At 46.5% G+C, this 23,912-nt stretch overlaps 1 protein-coding gene across 1 annotated transcript in view; it reads left to right on the top strand.

Annotated features, from left to right (window-relative positions):
- The window catches only part of plpp3 (phospholipid phosphatase 3), a 70,553-nt gene that overhangs the window by 43,171 nt on the left and 3,470 nt on the right, over positions 1-23,912 (top strand). Inside the window, exon 5 of the mRNA XM_028810760.2 lies at positions 5,261-5,437. Coding sequence (XP_028666593.1) covers positions 5,261-5,437 — 177 coding nt within the window. The remainder of the gene's footprint in view (positions 1-5,260; positions 5,438-23,912) is intronic.

The raw sequence follows: 23,912 nt of genomic DNA, 5'->3' as shown, positions 1-23,912 counted from the left end.
CACAGAGGGAGAGAGAGGAGGAAGAGGTTAGGAGCGGGCGCTGATACAGTGCATTGCCAAACCCGCCACACGACAAACCAACCCAGCGAGTGCCGACACCTCAGCACCACACCAGTTCAGGTGGAGTGGAACACTGGGAGGTTTTTATGGTGGCTGAAGAGCTCCATTTAAAAAAAGATATGCAGTACATTAGTTTAGCAAATAACAACAACGGCGTTTATTTCTAGAGCACGTGTTCATACAAATGATGATGGAGCTTAAAGTGCTTTACAGGATGAAGAAAGAGGAAAAAAATAAGAAAATAGAATTAGGGAAGACTAATTAACACAGAATAAAAGTAAGGTCTGATGGTCAAGGAGGACAGAAAAAACAAAAAGAAAACTCCAGGGGGCTGGAGAAAAACAAAATTATAGGGGTTCTAAGGCCACGAGACCACCTGGCCAGCCCCCTCTAGTCTTTCTTTCTTTCTTTGGTGTTGCCACAGCGGATCATCATATTCCTGTCCTCGTCATCTTGCTCTGTTACACCAGTCACCTGCATGCCCTGTCTCGCCACATCCATAAACCTTCTCTTAGGCCTTCCTCTTCTCCTCTTATCTGACAGCTTTAGCCTTAGAACCCTAGTCTCAATATAATTCTTTACATTTATCTAGCTATTTGCTCAGTACTCTTGAAAGCGCTCTCCACACAGGGATGATCTGGGAAGTGAACCCACAATCTCCTTACTTCAAAGCAGCAGCACTACCACTGCGCCACCTGTGAGGACATATATTTACTGTATACCCAGCATCTCTCCAAACCAACTCCATCTCGCCTCTCTGACTTTGTCTCCCAACCGTCCCAACTTGAGCTGACCCTCTAATGTCCTCACACCCAATGCGAACCTTAGCATCTTTAACACTGCCACCTCCAGCTCCGTCTCCTGTGCCATCGTCTCCAGCCCATATAACACAGCTGGTCTCGCTACCGTCCTGTAGACCTTCCCTTTCACTCTCGCTGATACCCGTCTGTCACAAATCACTCCTGACACTCTTCTCCAGTCACTCCACCCTGCCTGCACTCTCTTCTTCACTTCTCTTCTACACTCCTCGTCACTCTGTACTGTTGATCCCAGGTATTTAAAGTCACCCTTCTAGACTTTCTACCTAACATCAGTGACCTCCATCAGTCCTCATTGTATTCAGGGTTCACATGGAAGAACTTGATGATGACAGTCATATGGACTTCTGGCCTTTAATTCATCAATGTAGGGACATAATATTAATAGTCATATTTACTTAAAAAACCAAACTATATTAACAAAATGAATGAAGTTATATAATATTGTAACAACTAGCAGCATAATATGCCAATACAACTCGGAGGTACTGGAGTTTTCTACGTTTTTACGTGGACTCTTTGTTCCGTAACAGACGGTGGTCCCCAGTCCCACCTCCAAAACAATAAAAGAAACCTTTCCCTGCCTTTCCGCTGCGTTCCTTTTCTTTTCTTTGTACCACAGACACTCCTGCTCATTGTCTCCTGACTCCAAACTTCCCTCTGCCGCAGCTTCCTTTTTCTCCTCCCTTCTCCTGTCAGTCATCTCCAAAGGGGCGTGTTCAGCCCCTTTACCGAGCAGAAGCCCCTCCCCTCGGTCATTCATTCCAGCCTTTCTGGTCCCGCACTGCGCATCACAAGTTGAATGCAGGTCACGGTATATTAACAAAACCTAATCTAAGAAATCGTGGAAAAGAAAATCACAATGCAGAAGAACATCACCATTAAAGTACCGTCGGTGGTTTCCATTTTCGATGTGTTTTTCGAGTTTGTCGGCATCACGCCTTATATCATTCACCGTTGTTCCTCCGACTAGAAAGCTTAGCCAATGAAAGGCGTCATTTCGCTTAACTTCTTACCCCCTTCTCCGGAAATTGAAGCGATAACTTGACGCACTTTCGCAGTTTTGTACGTGTTTAATAATTTCACTTTTTTTTTTTTGTGACTATTCCCACCACACACACACACACTTATCAGCCTTTACAATGTATAGCAGGTTAATTATAACCAAAGAGAAAAGCTATGAAACATCACTAAAACAGATGGCATGTAACGGACACAGAACGGGAAAGAACACGCTCACGAAAGGGAGAGTCGCTCCGATGTGCAGATAATCGAGGTTTTACTGGTCGTTCACCTTTACCACGCTCCAGGTGCTTCAGAATCTCAAAGAACAGCAGTGTATGTAACATGTGATACAAATATCCGCGTAGAACACTTAAAAATGGGTAAATACAGATATACAGGGCATTAAATAGAATAAAAGACAATAAACCAAAGTAAAATACTAAGTATGGTACAAGAAGAGAAGCCTGAACTGATGCCATCATTTGTGACATCACACACATCTCCTGAGCATCAGCACAGAGACGTAAACGGACAGAAGGGGCCGAACGTCAAGCCTTCTTGAACAGAGTTGTTTTTTTAAAAGGATGAACTGAGTCCACTGATCTTCATTTAAGGAGGTCATCCCCAAGTCTGGGCGCTATATAAAGCTGAAGATCCTATCACCCAGAGAGAGTGCAGGTTAGTGTGCCAGAATCAGAGGACCCTATTGGGCAAACAGAAGCACGGTGACGTCTAACTCGACTGACAAAATGGCCGCCCTAGTAGCCGGTGTGTGCATTGCATTTTGCTCAGGGTGGGCGGCAGACCGTTCGTCAGCTGTACACGATCGGGTTGAGAAGGCAAAGAAAAGCCAGACGACTGCACCAAGAGATGCACCGACATCTGGTGGGACCGGGACCGTTGTCACAGCTGCCACTCTCCTCCACTGTTAGTTTGCCTCACTGCTGGCGAGTGTTCGGCCCACGCGAATAGGCAGAAAGAACGCTCAGGAATTCCAGTCTGGCCTTTCTCATTCACGTCTGATACGTATCCAATCTAGGACCACATGTGAAAGGGACTCCGACCTGAAAAGTTGTGTGTCCACACTGCCCTGAAAAGCCTCAGGTTTGGGTGCCATTACAGCAGATTTGCATCTCTTCAGCCTGGTAATGTGAATGCAGTGGATGGCGCAGCCATGCCCCCCTGCACTTCAGGAGAGGTCACCCACCCAAAGCTAAGCCTGTTCAGGCACCGACCCAGTGTTTGGATGGGGCACCAACCAGGAAAAGCTTGGGTTGGTGTTGGCAAGGCCAGCAGGGGGCACTTACCCAGTGGTCTGTGTTGTGGATCCCAATGCCCCCCAGTGCTTTTTATGCAGTGTGGCGCAGCGGTAGCGCTGCTGCCTCGCAGTTAGGAGAACCAGGTTTGCTTCCTGCGTCCTCCCTAGGGCAGAGTGGTGGCTCTGAGGCTAAGGATCTGTGCTGGTATCTAGAAGGTTGCCAGTTCGAATCCCCGTGACTGCCAAAGGAGATCCTACTCTGCTGGGCCCTTGAGCAAGACCCTTAACCTGTAATTGCTCGAGGGGCACTGTACAATGGCTGACCCTGTGCTCTAAACACAAGGGGTATGCGAAAATTAAGAAGAAATTGTATAAGGAGAAATAAAGAAAAAAAATATGATAATTGTGAGGTCCTGACTCACCATAGTCATGAAAGACCCCTGGGCATCATTTGTAAACAGTAGGGTGGATCCCGATGTCCAGGCTAAATTGCCCATCGCGGCCCCTTGTCATTCTGTCTGTAGCTGGCTAAGTATCTCTCACTTTTTCATCACCTGTGTGGTGAGCATATTGGCATAAAAATGGCTGCCGTCACATCGTCCGTGTGGGTACTGTACCTTGATGACTCCCCTTTGTCTATATAAAGTGTAGCGAGCAGGTTGCTATTTAAATTTAAAGAATTATTATTATTATACATGGTGTCTTTACTGGTACCTATAGAACCGTCATAGCCCACTTACTGACCCTGAACAATTTGGTTTGGCTCCCCTCTCTCCACTTTTATTACCTGACGTCACGGATTCCTAGAAGTTCCATAACCAAGCTTAGCAGCAGCCTACATTTTCGGTGCCAGCACTGCCATATCGGGTTCACTCCAGCGCCTGTGGCTCAGCCCAGAATGCTTTGCTCGTCACAACAGAGGTGTCTCGCTATCACGTGTGATGTTTACTTCTCTCTTCCCACTGTGGACTGAAACAATGGAAGGCAAACAAGCTTGAGGGACGTGTTGACAGACCACCGAGAGAGTAAATCCAATTGTGTGTTATGTGTGGCCCTGGGAGTCTCCTTTCTGGCATTCGTTCCTCCCCCATTCCTATAATTAATGGTCCTGATAGCACTTGCAGAAAAAAACGCTGAGCCAGACAATTCCTAAATAGGCCTGAGCGTTTTTTAATTATAATTGTAGCCGCAACTCCCCATGAAGAGGAAGGGGACTGTGTGGCGATGGGGCATCACTGTGACTCAAGTAAAGAGACGAGGAGGCCAATTCTCCTAACACTCCGTCAGTTACTGTGTAGGAGAGCAGAGTCACATACGGGGTGGGCTAATAGTGAAGGGTGCATGCAAAATGAATTGGGTGGGCTAATAGTGAAGGGCACATGCAGAATGCATTGGGTGGGCCAATAGTGAAGGGCACATGCAGAATGCATTGGGTGGGCCAATAGTGAAGGGCACATGCAAAATGCATTGGGTGGGCTAATAGTGAAGGGCACATGCAAAATGCATTGGGTGGGCTAATAGTGAAGGGCACATGCAAAATGCATTGTGTGGGCTAATAGTGAAGGGCGTATGCAAAGTGCATTGTGTGGGCTAATAGTGAAGGGCGTATGCAAAGTGCATTTTGATTGGGATTCTCTGAATACCCGGGGGGCTGTGCTGTGGGACTGATCAGCAGACCTGGAGATACTGTCCAAATGGCTCGTTCTTTTCTTCAGTTGACGGCGCCCTCTGTTTCTGCACCATAAACACACAGAGAGACCACAGTTATGATGACGCATTGCGCGTACTCATTTAAAATAAAATGACACAATACTTGTCCGTAAACACTTTCCAGATTTATGGATGCCTCGCTGATTAAAGAGCTACGCAAACTTTGAGAAATCGGGTGGGGCATCTGTTCTTGCCTAAGAAGCAGGGCTGAAGCCAAAGAGTGAGCGACCGTGACGTTCTGCTTTGGCATGGAGCGTAGCCAGGTGCTCTTCCTCCTAACCGGTGTTCTGATAAACACTCTGTGCCCATACCTTCTGTGTGAAAAGGGATCTGAAAGAACATGGGTGGTTGCTCCTGTCCCAAGTGTCACACCGCTAACTGCTGTCCTGTTCTCTTGTTCTCTTTGCAGTTCTACCTCCAGTCCCGGTTCACGTGGCGCGGTGCCCGCCTTCTCCGTCCTCTCCTGCAGTTTACGCTGATCATGATGGCATTTTACACTGGCCTGTCCCGTGTGTCTGATCACAAGCACCACCCCACAGATGTCCTGGCGGGTTTTGTGCAAGGAGCCCTGGTGGCTTACTGCATAGTAAGTATGACGCTCTCGAGCAGAACTCTTCAGCCTCGGGCCCCGCTGACATGGCCAGTCATGTTTGTTTTTAAAGGTTTTTCTGTATGTACTCGAGTTGTCAGTTTGCTCTGTAGAAGTTTATCATCCACGCCAAAATGCCAGAAACGTGTAAAAGCTTCTTATTGGGCCTGTGCAGTGTGACAGCCAAGGGCGCTGTCTGCTTAAGGAGCAAATCCAAAGTAATGAGAAATGCTGAAAGAACAAGAAAAAAACAAAATTGACGCTATGAGGACGGCTGATGAAGTACAGCTGCTGTGAAAGGTTACAGCAGAGACAAAGAAATACGGCAAAAAAACGGAACGTTTCAAGGCAGAGCTGATGTAGAGAAAGAAGTTAGGAAAGGGCAACCTGCAGAGAAAGGTGAGACCACCAGGGATTGGAGTGAAGTCCCCACCTGATGATCACATAACTCTTACACACACCAGTCTTCATTGTTTTCAGAAAAACTCCGTTTGTCTCATCGACGCTGCAGCACGAGACTCGGCGCTTCACCTCTTTTTACAAAGTGCCGTCCTGTTCTTGGTGGTCAAAAGCGCCAGTTCAGCGTGGGCAGAAGGCCAAAATGAACTTAAAACATGTATTCATATGAGTGTGGAGCGGGCATCATACTGAAGGGGCAAGGGGGGTTGGCTGGAACCCCACCAGCAACATGGCACTTCCTCCTCGCCTGCTGCTTTCTCTTTTAGGTTGGTTGGTAGACTGCACAGAGGCTTTGGTCAGTTTGACCAGGAGGCCGTGCTGGGAATCCAATAGACGAGGGCTGGCGAGGACCACTGTGCCAGCGCGGGACCACTCTGAGCCACAGCCTCTCGCGCTCTCTCTCTCTTTTCTTTTTCTTTTTTCTCTTTTTCTGTCTTTGTTTTTCTTTGTTTTCTGTCTTTGTTTTTCTTTTTCTTCTTTCTTTCTCTTTTTCTCCCTCTTTTCTTTCCTTCTTTCTTTTTCTTTTTCTCTTTCCATCTTTTTCTCTTTTTCCTTTTTTCTTTTCTTTCTTTTTCTTTCATGTTTTTTCTGTTTCACTTTTTCTCTCTCGCTCTTTCTTTTTTGCTGTCCTTTTCTTTCCCTTTTTTCTTTCTCCCTTTTTCTTTTTTTGTCTTGTTCTCTCCCTCTTTTTCTCTTTTCTTTCTTTCCCTTTCTTTCTCTTTCTCTCTCTCTGTTTAATATTGCACATTCAGCTATTAGAAGTTACATTTGAAGCCTGTTCTGGTCATCTGCACGTGTCCCGAGAGCGGTGAGACTTTTATCCCGTCCTTTGAAGTACGGTGCGCTCTCTTCCATCCATTTTCCATGATACGATTCGTTCCGATTTTCAGAACGGTGTAGTGCTGTGTGACTCGTGAGGTTTGGTTGCTCCAAATGGCTGTCCGAGTTGGTGATAAACCACATGTGAGTGGGGTTGTTGTGCACTGTGTGCAGGAAGACACATTATTTATTTTTAACATTGAAACCTCCTCCCCAGTCAGGTAATTTTCCTTAAGACTTTTAATTTTTTATTTTTTTTATCCATGCCCCTTTACTTTGGCCTCCCTCTCTTTCTCTTCCCCTAGCCTTCCATTCCCATCACTTGTTTCTCTCTATAACCCTTTCCCAAATTGTCATAGTCTGTGATGTCTAGTTTAGTTTCCACACTCCTCCGTGTTGCCCTTCTCCTTCAGTCAAACGCGTACAATCCCACTGTTCCTCCACCCCTCTGGCATTCTCTCCTGTTCAGAGATCATCTTCTTCTTCTTCTTCTTCTTCCTCAGATCCCCCTTCTCCTAAACTCTTCCACCCGTCTGCTGCTCTTTCATCCCGTCACTGATTTCCATTTTTGTTTTTTTTTTCTACTTGTACCTGATGTTTGCCAGCTTGCTGCTGGCATCACTGAAGTCTGCTGAGGCCCGGCTGAGATTTGTACGGAGTGGAGACAGAAGTGGGGTTTGTTATTTGTGCCCCCCTGACTCCAGAGAGAGCGGTGGCCATGTCTGAGAAGTGGTCCTTCTTGGCAGAGCTACTGTAGCGGCTTTTCCTTTCGAGACTGCTGTGTTTCTGCTATCTGGCTTTTGGCACAATGCCTACTGTAGCAGTGATGCCCCATTTGCCAGGTCCTGGTTTGACTGCTTTGGAAAGTGCCGTTCAGTCAGGAGGCACTCGGTCTTTATTGATACCTAAAGAAGAGTGTTTGTCTGCTGGAATTTGAGAAGGGGGTCTTTAATGGAAGTCTCCCACATTCAGAGCTGATCTTTGCTTTTGCTGCCGTTGCATTCTGTCTTTGGAGTGACCTTCTGACACTTCGGATCAACCGATGCAAAGGAGGGCTCTTAGATTTTGGTTCTTAAACAAATGAGACCGGCAAGCAACCAATTTAGTAAATACTTGCTGAGGACACCAGGAGCTGTTTGATTAGCAGGCCACGGATGGTGTCGATTTGGTGGGGCTTCTGTCTTTTTGACACCCACTGCACACCCAACCTACCTGGTAAGGGGTCTCTCTCTCTGAACTGCTTTTCCTCAGGTTTCTTCCATTTTTTCCCTACAATGGTTTTTTTGGGAGTTTCTCCTTGTCTTCTGAGAGAGTCCAGGCTGGGGGGCCGTTAAAAGGTGCAGGGTCTGCTAAAGCCCATTGTGGCACTTCTTGTGTGATTTTGGACAATACAAGAAATAAATTGTATTGTATGAATAAGGGGACGCCAGTCACTCGTGGCAGTAGCAGGCACATCGTCCTGCATGCGGAGTCCAGTGAGATTACAACTCACGTGTCTGATCAACATGATGCCAACCCTCAGAGCTGTGGTAAGCAATGAAGGATTCAATAGATCCTAAAGCTGAAGAGCTCCTTATAGACTTTGTGCCCACTTCTTCTTCTCTTGTGCTTCCAGTTCCTGAAAAACATTTTGGGGGCAGAAATAAATAAGAGAGACGCACAAACGGGCATGTAAAGGATGATAGAGAGTGAGCTGGAGGTCCTGTCAGGCAGAACATTCGGAAAAGTCACAAACTAAAACATGCGTCTTTAGCAACTCGGCATAATATTTACACTTCAACGAAAAAGGTTAATAAATTCAAGTATTCATACTGTAAGAATAACATGAAACAATGGCGTGCCTTTAGTTTTCAGTTCTGTCGTGTGTGTGTGTGTGGCCACTTTATTGTGCTTGATGATTGTTTGCTGAAGTCTTTTTGTAAATTCAGTCAGATCAGAACAAGCTTTACAGTTGTTTTTATACTCCAGCTTCATAACACACTGGTGAGGCCTCATCTGGAGTATGGTAGGCAGTTTGGGTCTCCAGGCTACAAAAAGGATATAGCAGCACTAGAGAAGGTCCAGAGAAGTGCGACTAGGCTGATTACGGGGGGCTACAGGGGTGAGTTATGAGGAAAGATTAAAAGAGCTGAGATTAACACTTGCATTAAGTTTAAGTCTTGTTAGGTCTGAACACACAATGTGAGGTCTGAAGATTGAAAGTCCACCTTTATGAGCGGGATTTAGGAGTTATAGTGGACTCTAAGCTATCGACTTCCTCACAGAAGCCATTAAGAAGGCTAACAGAATGTCAGGTTATATAGTGCCTTGATATGTGGAGTACAAGTCACAGGAGGTTCTGCTCAAGCTTTAGAACACACTGGTGAGGCCTCATCTGGGGTCCTGGGTTCAGTTTTGGTCTCCATAAAGACATTGCAGCACAAGAGAAGGTCCAGAGAGGAACAACTCGGCTGATTCATGGCTACAGGGGCTGACGTATGAGGAAAGGTTAAAAGAGCTGAGATTAACACTTGCATTAAGTTTAAGTCTTGTTAGGTCTGAACACACAATGGGAGGTCTGAAAATCAAGTCACCTTATGAGAAGGATTTAGGAGTCATAGTGGACTTTAAGCTAACAACTGCCAGACAGTGTTTAGAAGCCATTAAGAAAGAAAAATGAATGTCAGGTTATATAGCGCCTTGATGTGTGGAGTACAAGTCACAGGAGGTTCTGCTCAAGCTTTATAACACACTGGTGAGGCCTCATCTGGAGTCCTGTGTGCAGTTTTGGTCTCCAGGCTACAAAAAGGACATAACAGCACTAGAGAAGGTCCAGAGAAGAGCAACTAGACTGATTACGGGGGGCTACAGGGGATGAGTTTTTTTTTTTTTTTTTTTTTTTTTTTTTTTTTTAATTATATATAATACAGAAGTAGCTCTGAAGCAAATAGTGCCAGGCAACAACAGAAGCAGAAGCCCATCTGGATAGTTTCCTCCATGTTGTTAGAGGAGGGCACCTCCCCTCTCGGTCAGGCCACTTTACAAAAGAAACAATTAGGCTTCCACTCTCCTTTGTCAAAGCGTAGCTCGCTGGCCTGTCCTCCCCCAGGTCTCTTATGATTAAGGCGCTGATTAGACCCTCTTCTGTTTTGTGTACTTTGTTCACAAATAACCAGAGCTGGTGAATTTCTGGGAATTGTACTGAGGTCTGAGCTGGGAAATGGCTTGGGGGGTGGTCAGAGTTCCTAAGACGTGAACTCTTCTTCTTCACATGTGCTCTTAACCTATCAGCTTACTGGTAAATTCCTGGGATGGCTGGCATGTGTGCGGCAGAGGCTGATGACCGTTAGGCGTCCTGAGTGAGAGTTGGGTTAGTTGGGGGGATATGGACGGGGGGTCTTAACGCAGTGAGGATGACGAGGGTGCCGTTGACAGCTGGGGAAGAGCAGACTTGACACGTGCGTTGATGTAGTGCTTTGCAAAAAAAAAAACCCCGCTTTTGGATTCCTGGGCAGTTTATTGGTGCTGCATTCTTTACCTTTTGGAACAAGTGACGAGGACAGCTTAAGGTGCTGCTAGGAATATCTGTCTACAGAGCTGACAAAGTAAACACAATCACTAGGATGGCATACGACTCGCGTCTCCATCACAACATGATGTAAGGTAGCAGTGAAGAATGATCTATTGCACAAAACGCAAATACATAAAATACAGAATGGCCACCACGCTCAATAATAAATCACATGAGCCTTTAAACATAAACACAGATGAGGGGCTGATGGAGGAGCTTGGAGATGAAGAAGAGACGGAGGTGAATCAGAGGCTTTGTTTAACCACCGTCAATGTGTGCCGTAGGAGTGAAGTCCTTGGTGTCTGTGTCTGTGTGTGTGTGTCCAGCAGCTCGAGATGGGTTACCTGGGTGAGCACACTCCTTGATTTCATTTCCGGCTCGTTTCCTGAGCCTTGACGTCTATAGCTCCTCAGTGCCGTGTCGTGTGTTTTCAGGCCGCCGGTCCTTTCTGCTGCGTTTGTGCCGTGAGCGAGCGAGTGAGCCGATGCACCGCCATGCTAGGCGGTCGCTGAGAAAGAGAAGAGGACGCCATCGGCGAGAGTGCCATTAAAGCTGCACCAGCACTGACTGGAACAGGTTCAGGACTTGATGGAGGAGAAAAACCCACCATTGCTGAGCTTTTTATACAAGAGAAGTTCTGTTTTCATTCCGGTTCAGACCCTGAGCGATTGCAGTGCCAAGACCCTCTATGAAGAGCGACGTCATTTATAAGTGTGGGAGTCGGAGGTGAGGAAATCTGTCAGTGTGTTACAGGCTACTAAAGGTCTAGGGGTGCTCAAGTAAGCGACATGCATATGAAAGAGAGGGAGAGAGACCCCCAAAAAACTAAAACCATCTCAAAAAGAAAAACCATGAAAATGGAGTCAGTTAACACGCAAAAACGGAGGTAAGGTAGGATGACAACACTAACCTGACCACCTAGCTGAACAGAATCCACACAGCCGGACACACACACTCCGCCATTCAAAGAGCACGAACCTCCAGGGTGCTCCTGTGGTGTGGGTTTACATTCATAAAACACCAACGTTAAAAGACCGCCTGCAGCCGTGTCAGGTTTAGGGGCACCTAGCGAGAATGAACCTGCTTTTGTTAACTACGGGCACAAGTCATCTGTGATGTCAAGGTGAGGCTCGGTAGAACAGGTCAGGCTGTAATTTATTTTGAGGCAGGGTATGCGTTAGAAAAAGACTTGCATCACTCCCTGAAGAGCCCCCCTGAATGCAGAGAAGAGGCCGTACAATGCGACACGTGCAGTTGTGGACTCTTCAAATAATAATAATAGTTCTTTGCATTTATATAGCACTTTTCTCACTACTCAAAGCACTCAGCAATTGCAGGTTAAGGGCCCTACAGAGCAGAGTCCTTATTGGCATTTACGGGATTCGAACCGGCAACCTTCTGATTGCCAATGCAGAGCCCTAGCCTCAGAGCCAGCACTCCACCTTGCAGGTGATGGTGTCCCAAATGAGTCAGGTTGGTTAGGCAGGCTGCTCTACCAGCCAATGAAGGTCTGCAGTGTTTGTGATTACATATGTAGGAGGTTCATTTGCATAGTCCATATATGGTGCTAACTGGGCGGTGCTCATTTTAGAAGATGACTGTGATTTGTGAAGGGTAGACTGCGTACAGGATTTATAGGAGGAGGAAGAGGAGGTTTGGGAGCCTGCAGTGATACAGCGCATTGCCAGGCCCAGCTCACAATCCCAAATTAGGACCCGAGTTCCATCGTGTAATGGGGTGACACCTCGGCACCACACCAGTTTGAATGGAATGGAATAGTGGGGAGTTTTTTTTTTTATTATTATTTATGGTGGCTGGAGTGCCAATCTTGCCACCAAGCCCAGAGTTTGCCCACTTAACTTGCATCCAGCCCCCTCCAACTTAACGCCATACCCCAGATTTATAGACTGAATTTTATTATTTTTTTTTAAACATATGGATTTTCCTGTTTTTTTTTTGGCGTACGCACACTTGCACACTCGAATCCTTGCAGTGTTTGAGACCCCCGGTCTCCTAGAAATGGCCATGTCCCATTGCCTTCATTCTGTCTCTTAGACCTGATGGCCACTGTAAGCTAAGTGTCACTTTATGTCACCTACTTGAAGAGGCATTTCGAAGGGGAGCCTTTTTTTTTTTGGCTTCACCTTAAAGATCAGGCATTTTGGTTCCTGCTTTCTTAGATTCCGATGAAAGTTTGTTGGTGTCTTTTTGGCAAAACCCAGAGATGCATTCCTGTGCCCCCCTGTAGTGCTCTGGGGTGGGTTTTCTCCCAGTAAGTATCCTGCTCACATATTTCATGATGATGCTGTTTATGTTAATGTCATTATGGAGCAGGACTGGAAGACTACTTTGGAATTCTGGGTCAATGCTTTACTTCATCACTGGGGTGTCTCATCAGCCAACTGTCCCGCCAATCCCAGTTCTGTCAATTGGAGTTGCAGGTTTGTATGGATGTCACAGAGTCAGTCGTACATCTTTCAAAAAGATGCCGCCCATCTCTGTCTTGCTTTTCTTTGGTCCGCTTGTTGGCTACATGATGCCCGCAGCGTGACCGGGTCAGGATGTTCGATGCCATGTGACCGCTACAGGACACACTGGCTTTGTTTTCAAGCGTTTCAGAATCTGCAATGAAATTTGCTTTTGTTGGCACAGAGAGGCTTTTTCTTTTTGCTGTTGTCGGCTTCTGAATTCACAGAGCTGCCCAGAAGACTTCTGTGTTGTGCTCAAGTTGGTGCCACTTTATTTCCTGCTCCCCCGTTGCTTTTTTTTTTTTTTTTTCCCACATAGATATCTCCGTACCCCCTTGAGAAGAAAGGCTATTGAGGAGAGTTTTTTAGAAGTTAGAAAACTGCCTTTCCGGCCCCAATATAAAAAATGCAATCCGACTAGGAAGCAGCTGTGTGACAGAAGGCCGAGACTGGCCTTCCTTTACATTGAGATGAAGGACCCTGAGGCTTCCTGAGGCTGTGCATCACGCCACTCCTGAGTCGAGCAGAGGCCAATGTCAATATCCTGTTTGAAACGCACGATAAGGCCGAGACTTAACTGCTATTAAAAGGAATTGAGCAGATATCCTATCTGGAGGGCTGGGATTGTCGAAAGGAATTGCGTCCTCATCCTTGAAGCCATTTCTGTCATTTGGAATTGTCTGGGCTGCTACTGCTGGGGCCCCCGTGGTGGACGTCTCTCCAAATTTATAAAGCTGCTTTTCTGTTGCCCGGGAGTCGGTACTGGAGTAACGTCCAGAATGTACATCACGTTAACCCTCAGTTTAGGGCACCCGGGTGGCACTTTAAATGGATTGTCGAGACTGGGGCAGTAACTGGTATGTTGCCTGGCCCTGGTCTGAGTTCTGCTTTTGTGCGCCTTTTTCTGTGACATCCGTACATCTTTCAAAATATAGTGGCAGAGCAAGTGGGCCCAGTGCCCACTCCGTGCCACACTCTGGTTACATTTAGAGCAAAGACTTCCCTTTGCTTTTACACTGCAACGCACATTATAATCGCAGTATTAAGCGTCAACAATCTTATCGCTGTGCGCTGCCTTTGTGGTCACAGTGTGCTGCTGCTCTGTGCTTTTCTGGGTGCACGTTAAGAACGGAAAGTGTTGTGAAGTGTGTGGTGAAGAACTTGTAGTAGACATTCAAGGCCTTGGGAGAAAGCCGTTGCATTCTTTGGGGGAAAAAAAACAGGAGTGGTCTCCCCTGGGCTTCCGCGTATACTCGGATATGGGGATGGATATTTGAGGAGTAAACAAACGGGTATCGCTAGCTAAATGGAGGCATGGTGCGCTCCAACATGTGGCGACAGGTAGAGCGACTCCCCTCCCCTCAGCCTTCACCCTGTTTCTCGGATTAGCGCAAATACATCAATGCTGCAACTGAACTATAATTCTTAGCGCGATGAGAGAAGTTGCAAAATCAACCGGAATGTTCAAGCAAATTCTAGAAAAAAAAAGCCTGATCTAAATCTGTGAAGTAGTTCTTTTGTGAAAAGCAGACAGATATAAAGACAGATGTTGTTGGATTTTATATATATATATATCCATCCATCCATCCATCCATTATCTAACCCACTATATCCTAACTACAGGGTCATGGAGGTCTACTGGAGCCAATCACAGCCAACACAGGGCGCAAGGCAGGAAACATACCCCGGGCAGGGCGCCAGCCCACTGCAGGGCACACACACACCAAGCACACATTAAGGCCAGTTTAGGATCGCCAATGCACCTAACCTGCATGTCTTTGGACTGTGGGTGGAAACCCATGCAGACACTGGGAGAACATATATAGGGCAGCACAGTGGTGCAGTGGGTAGCGCTGCTGCCTCACAGTTAGGAGACTTGGGTTCACGTCCCAGATCAGCCCTGCATGGAGTTTGTGTGTTCTCCCAGTGTCTGCATGGGTTTCCTATATATTATTATAAACATATATAATATATATATATATATATATATATAATATATATATAATATATAGATCCCATTCACCACATCATCCAGGGGGACAAGTATCTCCCCCTGGACAATGTGGTGAAGGGGTGTCCAGGCCAGGCATGGGCTCCAGCCATCCGTCACAATATATATATATATATATATATATATATATATAATATATTTACTAGCCATCCGCCATTGCTCTGCCCACATAGAAGTGAAACAGGACAGTGAGGGTCCCCACTCCTGTTGTCATGCTTTACCCTCTCCCCTTGGCCCTCAGCCTCTGTCTTGGATTAACATGAATATATCGCTCCTGCAAACGAACTCTGATTCTTACCACGATGAGAGAAGTTACAAAATCAACCGGAATGTTCAAAGAAATTCTAGAAAGAGAACCCAATCTAAATCCGTTAAGTAGATGTCGTCAGTGTTAAGGTACACACCCCGAGACTGACGGGTGAGTGAGGAGTCGCACAAATAAATTGGTACGACAAGTGAACTATGATACATAGCGTGATGAGAGAAGTCACAAAATCAACTATATATAGATGGAGATGTACATATAGAGGGAGAGATCATGTACCTTAAAGAACCATCAACAACTAATCAAATTAATAATATATTGAACAATTATTATAAAATTAAAGTTGAATAAATCGGACTCTGCAGCTGCATGAATAAAAAGGTACCATTTCAGGTTAGCGGAAAGAGCCTAAATGTTAATAGAAATCAACGTTTTGTGCCTAAATACTGGTGTGCAAAACTTTGGTTGTCCCAAGTGAAAGTGTACTCAAGTGATCGTGTTTACACACAAACACAAACACACACACAGATAGACAGACATCATTTTTTAAAATGGTATTTTCGGACTTGTGAAGATTCATCAAAATCTCAACATGGATTTTTTGGACGATTCCAACACTTTTGCTATACAAGAAAGTAAAAAACAAATCCAAAGTCTGATCTGGTGACAGGATTTGTACGTACCTGATACTTCCTGGAAGCCAAGGCACTTTCTTTTTATGTGTGCCACAAGATGACTGCAATTGGGATTTGTCAGCTCTTGTCCGTTTCTTAATCCACACCAGGGTCCCCGCTTGGTTTTTGTTTTTTTTGTTCTTTATTTCACCTTATACAATTTCTTGTATTAGGACTTTGTTAGTTTTCGCATACCCCTTGGGGTCAGAGCGCAGGGTCAGCCATTGTGCAGCGCCCCTGGAGCAATTACAGGTTAAGAGTCTTGCTCAAGGGCCCAGCAGAGTAGAATCTCTTTTGGCAGTGACAGGGATTCGAACCGGCAACCATCTGGATACCAGCACAGATCCTTAGCCTCAGAGCCACCAGCGTTTGGGAGCTGGAGCCTGTCCCATCTAGCATGGGGAGCAAGACAAAAAACAATTGCTAGTCACAAGCGCCTGTCTGTCTCCCGGTGAACTCACACACTCACTCACACACAGGGCCAATGTAGTGCTGCAAGTTCACCTAACCTGCATGTCTGTGAACGGTGCATGGGATGTAGGACCCCCTGGTGGTCTTACTCTGAGGCAGCATAAGAACATAACAAATACGACAAACGAGAGGAGGCCATTCAGCCCGTTTATTTAGCTAATAGCTAAGCTATGCCAACATCTCATCCAGACACATCTTAAAGGTTGCCAGGTTTTCTGCTTCAGCTACCACTGTGCTGCTCAGATTTCTTAGCTGTGCATCTGTTATGTGTGTGATATAAACACGGCGTTGCATGTCTGCCTTTTATTGAAATTACTCCTAGTGTGTGACACTGACAAGGTGGTGGTGGAAAGGTCACATATTACTGTAAATAAATAGATAGATATGAAAGGCACTGTAATTATAAGTAGAGAGGAAAAGCAACATGTGAGAGAGAGAGAGATGTATAGACAGATATACACAAAAGGCACTATATAATAGATGACTATGAAAAGCTCTGTATTGTATATAGCTGGGAGAGGCCCTGCATTAAATGACAGAGCACTTTTCTAGACCCTCAAAGCACTTCACACAGTGATCAGCTTTGAAGCAGAAACCTTGACAGCCTTTAAGAAGAATTGGGAGGAGACGTTGGGACACCTGAGCGAGGAGCTAAACTAGCGGGCTCGATGGACTGAAGGGTCTCCTCTTACATTCAGAGAATCAGGAGTCACTTCAGCCGTCACTCATGTGCAGCGCCCACCTAGATGAGGCCACGACAGCCTTTTTAGCTCCAGGACACTCGCCACACGTGAGCTGTTAGGTGACGATGGGGGCGAGAGAGAAAGAGAGACAGTAAGGGGGTAGAGGATGATTAGGGGGTCATAATGGGCATGTTGGGCTGCAGGACTTCAGGGTACACCCCTTCTGTTTTTCATAGATTACACAAGGGTCTTTCAGGACCATAGAGAGTCAGGACCTTGGTTTTAGATGGATGGAACATTATTTTTCCCCCGGGGACTTGGCTTTTTCTAGAAGCTCTTTAAATTTGTATGTCTGTCTGCCTATCTATAACATAATATATTTTATATATTATATATATGTATATAGATATATAATATAGGGTGGTCCAGATCTAACTTTTAATGCAGTGCAATAATTGCATAATTAGATCTAGACCACCCTGTGTGTATGTATATATAAAATATACATATATATAAAAATTGTTGCCTAGGATTGGCTCCAGCAGACCCTCGTGACCCTCTGTTAGGATATAGTGGGTTGGATAATGACTGACTAAATATATTTCTGTCTCTCTCTCTCTGTGTGTGTAATAAATATATATATATATAAAATTAAAAAATCAAATCCAGCATCTGTATGTCTGACTGTCCGCTTTTCACAAGAGAAACTACTTCACGGATTTAGATCTGGGTTTTATTTATAGAATTTTCTGGAACATTCCGGTTGATTTTGCGACTTCTCTCATTGCAGTAAGTATCATAGTTCGCTTGCAGGTGTGATATATTCACGCTAACCTGAGAGAGAGGCTGCGGGCCGAGGTGAGGGGGATGCATGACATCAGGAATGTGGCAGCCTCCATTCAAGTCGCTCTACCTGTCGCCACCTGTTGGAGTGCACCCTGACTGCACTTAGCTAGATACGTATTTGTTTATTGATTTTTTTTTTTTTTTTTACAGTTTGTCCCGTTTCACGGAGCCGCAGGGAGGGTTGGCTAGTAATAGATAAGTAAATAAAGTGTCTGAGGTTGATTGTGTGCTTTAGGTCGCTTATACTCCCCATTGCTAAGTGGTAGTTTATAGAGTTAACGGTACAGCAGTGGTGTCAGACTCAGATCCTGGAGGGCTGTGGTGGCGGTGGGATTTCATTGCAGCCCCTTTCTTACTTAATGACTGCAGTTAATTGAACAGATGTCTTAGGGGTTCATGTCAAACGGCTTGATTTTTGACACTTGGGCCTCTTATTGCTTTGTTTTTTCTTGACCAGCAGCCAAACTAAGATGAGCCGAGCAGAGCGAGGTAACAGATGATTACTTAGTCGAGAAGATCCCATGTTCACAAATGTGCCCCCCAACCCAGTAATACCCCATTGTGACAGCAGAGTGATAAAGAAAGACGATTATGTGTGGTGGACTTCAGTAGGTCAACTGTTCAGCACGTCAATGCCTGTTCTTGATTGCTGTATATACCGGCGATTCAGAAAGTATGCAGACCCCTTCAGTTCCGCCATGCTTTATTTTGTGGTACATTTAATTTTAAATTGCCATTTTTGCTCATCAGTCCCCACTCAGTAACCCATAATGACAAAGTGCAGTCACCACTGTATGTTTATGCAGTGTGTAATTTGTGACACTAGTGATTTGTTCAAACGGACAGTAAAAGAGAGCAGGGCCTGAAGTGCTGAACAAAAATGGAGCCTCTGTCCGTTAACCCTTAAACTGCCACATCCTGGGGGGGGGGGGATTGGGGGATCAATGCACCCCATGCCGATAATGTACCCAAAGATGAGTCGGGCAGACGGGGACGCAATACGTTCAGCAAGGGGTTGGTGCTCAAGGGTTCGAGTGCTTTTATGTCAAACAAAGTGGCTAACGTGCACTGCAGAAGATCTTCAGATAAGTGCGTCAGACCCATCAAGTCCTGTGATTGTTGGCGTTTAAACGTCCCATCAATAAATCCAATTAAAATCCCGGGCAGAATTCTGTCATTTTTTTTAAAACTGACCGCTCCCCAGCCTACTGCAGACGTGAAGAGACGTCCACCAGCAGGCCCAGTCAAACCCGGTCCCCATTTGCCAGTCCCTCGTTCATTCAGTGGGGAGCGCCATGCCGGGCCTCGCTCCTCTGACTCCTGCTGCCACTCCTCGGCCTTACGTGGGGGTCCTGCTGGTAGTAGCTGCTCACTCCTGCTCTCTCGAGCACTAGTGTGTGGCCCACTCACACACGGGGTCCTCCTTGTGATCCTTCGTCTTTTTCTCTTTCATTCACCTCCACTCCTTCTCCCTTGGGTGCCGTTGCTGTCCTCCACCTGCTCTTGACCAACCTATTTTGTGTGTGTCCCGCTCAAGCTCAGGATGGTACCTGTACCCACTCCGGGTATTAAAATCGCTCTTCATCCCGGACCTCTTATCAAACCCCTGCATACGACAAGAAGCTCGGCGTTTTAACCCAGGGGGTGTGACACAGCAGCGCTGAAGTCGTCTTGACTGTCCTACACAAATGCATTCAAAGGCAACCTCCAAAATACCAGTTTGGGGTTACAGCAGCAATGAGGGATTCCCACCCCCCTCCTCAAGAATATGCCAGTCCAGTGCAACGCCCACACTGCTAACCCCAGTCTAGAGTGGCCAATGAAACGAACATGCTGGCGTTTGGTACATTAGAGCAACACACAGACGTGACCAACAAAATGGGGGGCTCTGAATCTTCGAGCAGCAGCAGCACCACCACCACATCTGTCCAGTGTCGTGCCATGCTGCCCTCGGGTCTGGCGTTTCTCCTTTTTCTTTGTAAAGCTCACTGCGTCTCGTCCCAGCCCAGCCCTGGAGCCCCCCACACATCCAGAGAGCTGCTTTCCGTGTCCTTGTTGCCCCCACGGCTTACACAACCTGTGCATTCTTTGGAGAATGTCGATATTTTGAAAAGTGTGAAGTCCTGCTGGCTCCCTTTGGGCCGACCCTTCACACACACACACACACATCTCGAGTTCTTTACGGCACTTTCTCCGTTTTCTGTTTTTCTTGTATTTGTGTTTTTGACACGTGAAGTAAGTCAAACTGCTCTATAAACGCCGTGCTGGACTTCAATTTCCTGCCTGAGTCACTCGCTCTGTGAGTCACGTCTAATAAAAGTGCACTTTTAAAAACGCGCTGCGGCGGCGGCTGTGATCGCTTCAAGATTTCACATCGAGAAGCCCAGCTTGGATTTTTTTTTTTATTATTATTATTATTAAAAATGTTTGCTCTCCTCCTCCCCTTTTGAGCAGAGTGGTAGAACGGGACCACCTGAATGAGTCGTTGTGTCTGTCACGTGAACCCCGAGAGCCTTAATGAGGAAGGTGGACGTGCTATAAATGCGCTCATCGGGTCACCGCTCGGCAGCCTGTGGCCGACTCTCGTCTCACGCGAGGTCTGCGTATTCTCAGCTCCGTGTCGCACGTTTTATTTGTCGGTAGGTCTGTCTTTTTGGTTTCCCTTTCCCACCATTCAAGTTAAGTTCGAGTTGGCAGCTGGACTGAGCTCTAGTGTGGGGGGGTCTCGCAGTTGCATGTCAGGGCACAGAGAGTGGAGTGCTGACACCGGGTAAGTAGACGAAGCAGCTGAGAGGTTTATACGAGTTGGCGTTTGGTTGAGAGTGAAAGATGCGCTCAGCTCCTTATAGAATGAGAGGAGGCCAACATGTCCGCTTGTCTCCTTCCTCCTTCGGTTAGCTAAGCAGTCCCAGGCTCTGTCAAGTCCAGCCACACGTCCTCCGTTGGGTTGACGTGTCACTCCTCTGTAGCTCTGGCTTTCTCCTCAGGCTCATTCATCAAGTTTTCCTCCAGCATTTCCTCGTCTCACCCCGACCACCGCCATCTTCTTTTAAAAACTCCTGCTGCAGATGAGCATCCCCACGGCCTGCTGCTGCCAAGTCCATGCTTCACCACGGGGGTGCTGTGTTTTGTGATCATGTCACAAGTCCTGCGGCCGAAAAGGTCCGTTTTACTCTCCGCAGACCAGAGAACCTTCTTCCAGCTGACGTCAGACCCAAGTACACCATTTTGGTCCCCCTCCAAATCATTTGAATCCAGGGGCCCCCAATCACTTCCATGGCCACAGGCGTATCAAATCCAAAGCAGCCATTATAAATTTTATTTTCTGTGCCATTGTTTACACACCGACCAATCGAGAGGGCAAGGGGTGTGGAACGACGCATGGGCTGAATGTCCGAGACATACTCAAACCTGCTTAATCCAGACCAGGGAGCCTGGACAATGGTGCCAGTCCATCACAGGGCGATTTTAGTGCTGCCAATTCATCTAACCTGCCTGTCGTCAGATAGTGGTAGACGGATTGAAATCTGAGTAATCAAAGCAGGCCCCCACATTAACATTTGCAGGGCTCCATCCGTTGGAATGCATTTTGTAATGCATGTCGTTTATTTGTCATTCCAACAGATGGCGCGTCAAACATTTGTACTGATGATGCATTTCTAGAAACGCTTGTGATGCTCCATCTGCTGGAATGACTGAGACATTAGCAAACAGACAGAGACTTGTCCTTTAACTAAGGCGACTGTGTGTGTTTGTATAACGGTAAAAATAAGAACAGTAGGCGTACAATACACTAATATTAGCATGGAAAAGGCGCTATATAAATAAAATGTATTATTACTGTATTAATAATAATAATTACAAAAGGGGGTCATTTTGGTAGCAACACTCTTAACGGAATATGTTAAATACACACACACACATATATGTGTACATACAGCGGTGGGCAAAAGTAGGTTTACAGTTGTCATTTACAGTATATATTGTATTATTTATTTGTCGTCATCTTATTGTTAGTTTGTTTTCAGTGTAGCTACCCTAACATACATTTCTTTTTCCATATGAAATCTGTAACCCTACTTTTGCCCACCCCGTGTATATTTGTATGTATGTGTGTATATAATAATACTTAAATAACATGGCATACAATCAGGGCGAACTTACACAACAAATGACTTCATCCTTGGCACCCAAACACAAGAAAGCTAAAACTAGATAAACAGCAAACGAGAAGCGTAGGAAGGACTCCGTTAGCTGGCGTTCATTTAAAGCAGCGAGCAGATCTCAAGGGCCGGGCGAGGATTTCTTTCACACTTTCGCACACGAAGCGCAGGTGGGCCCTGAACCCAGGGCTGTTGTACCCTTACAGCCAGTAGCCGGACCACCGCTCGACCAGCCACGCCGCCTCCAGAGCGTTCCAAAGAAAGACCCGTGGAAAATAAAAGTCGCAGCCACTCCCGGCTGATAGAGACTTCCTGATGACGCAGGAAGCCGTCCAAACTAAAGGATAATGAATGCTTCCCACATTTCCCAGGCATTGTAGGAATCGATTCATTGGACGGACGAGATGGCAGGCCAGAGGTGGGCACATCCTGGAGTCAAATGCCTTTTCAGGCCCGCTGCAGTCACGCATGTCACCAGAATCAAAGGCCAACTGCGGTTCTTTTGTCAGTTTTATCTTCTGTAGGAAAAAAAAAAAAAAACTGTAGACGCGCTCGCATTCCCCAAAAATGTTCGGTTAGGACACCCCACCCATGACCCCCCTGTTCTCAGGAGGTGTGCCAGCAATGTGGGTCACACCTTTCAATCAGAATATTGGATGCCAAGCTTGGAGTAGCTGAGAGAAGAAGGGCTTGTTCATGAAAACTGCATTGGATGTTTCGAGGGTCTCTACCGCCCACCCATGTGAAGGGCCCAGTGAATTCCTACCTGCATGTGCTAATCAATGAGCACCACATGATAAGTGAGCAGAAGCTTCACGTCTTACCCGCGAAATGTCAGAACCCCTCTTGCTTCAACCAAGGGGTTACCACCAGCTTCTATCGTTGATGCTGGTAGTGGGTTGCAATGGGTCACCACTCCAACGATCACCTCGGCTCTGAGGATTCACAAATGGGGGACCAGAAACACCAAGGCTGCTCTTTAAAACGAAGGGAGGTAGAATTCCATTAACAGCAGAAGTTGGTCACTGCTGAAGAAAGTGACAAGAAGGTGACCCTGAAGCCACTGCGGCCCTCCACACACATTGTCAGGGATGTCCGTGTGCCCCTCGGCGTGTCGTTATGATGGCTGGGGTCTACCAGAGGTGGGCCATCCACTTTACACTCTGATCAGTGAATTCTGGGCCTACTATGGGGGGGGGGGGGTCTGGACCTTAGATGACCGTAGGGTTGTAAGGCCAGCAGGGCATGTTGTGCTGATTCCAGATTAGTCAAAGAATTGTGTGAAAAGCTTACAGGTGGTGCAGGCCCCCCGCATATAAAAGACCACCAAAGATCGGCCCCTAATGTGACACGTGACAGTGCCCGTCTTGTTTGTTCGTGATTTTGTAAATCCGTTTGCAGAAAAAGTGTCTTTTAAGAAATCGCTGGGGGTCTTCAGGGGTCCGCCGGGCGCGTGAAGCTTTTCTTGCTCCTTTTTGCCTTTCAGGAATTTCGGCCAAAGTCCCGTCTTCTCCCAGAAGTCTGTTGGTGGTGCTCAGTTAACAAAATGTCCCCTTTGCTTCATCTTTGGGCAAAGACCCCCCCCCCACCCAATAGAAGGGGGGGGGGTGGGAGTGTAAAGGCGTCTGCTGCTGGCCCTCCTATAAACTGGCATTGCCACGTCTGGTGATGTCATTTTATGGGGCTGTTTGCACCAGAGGATGGAAATGAGGGCGGATTTAGGGTCCTGTTTACTCGGGGAAACTGAACTTTCAGTGAGGCCGGAAACGGCAGAATGGGACCGACGGCTCCTTACCACTTGAAAATGAAAAATGAAGTCCTGGGACTCGTTTTTATTTTATTTAATTTAATTTTTTTTTTTTTTTTTGCTGTTTTGGGTGGGGAGCTTGAGAAGCAAAGAAAGACCGAGAGAGCGTCGAGATAGGGAGAGGTGTTTGTCTATCGAGGGGGAAGTTGTAAAGCGTCGGACAATAGAGCTTCCCAGAGGGAGGCTTCCTGTTTGACTCCGCCTGCAGCCGCTCGGGGTCAGGTAGCCCGCCACTCACATCCCCGGCGGACCATGA

The sequence above is a fragment of the Erpetoichthys calabaricus genome, chromosome 10 (assembly GCF_900747795.2).
Source record: "Erpetoichthys calabaricus chromosome 10, fErpCal1.3, whole genome shotgun sequence".
Taxonomy (NCBI): domain Eukaryota; kingdom Metazoa; phylum Chordata; class Cladistia; order Polypteriformes; family Polypteridae; genus Erpetoichthys; species Erpetoichthys calabaricus.
This window is presented reverse-complemented; position numbering and strand designations above follow the sequence as displayed.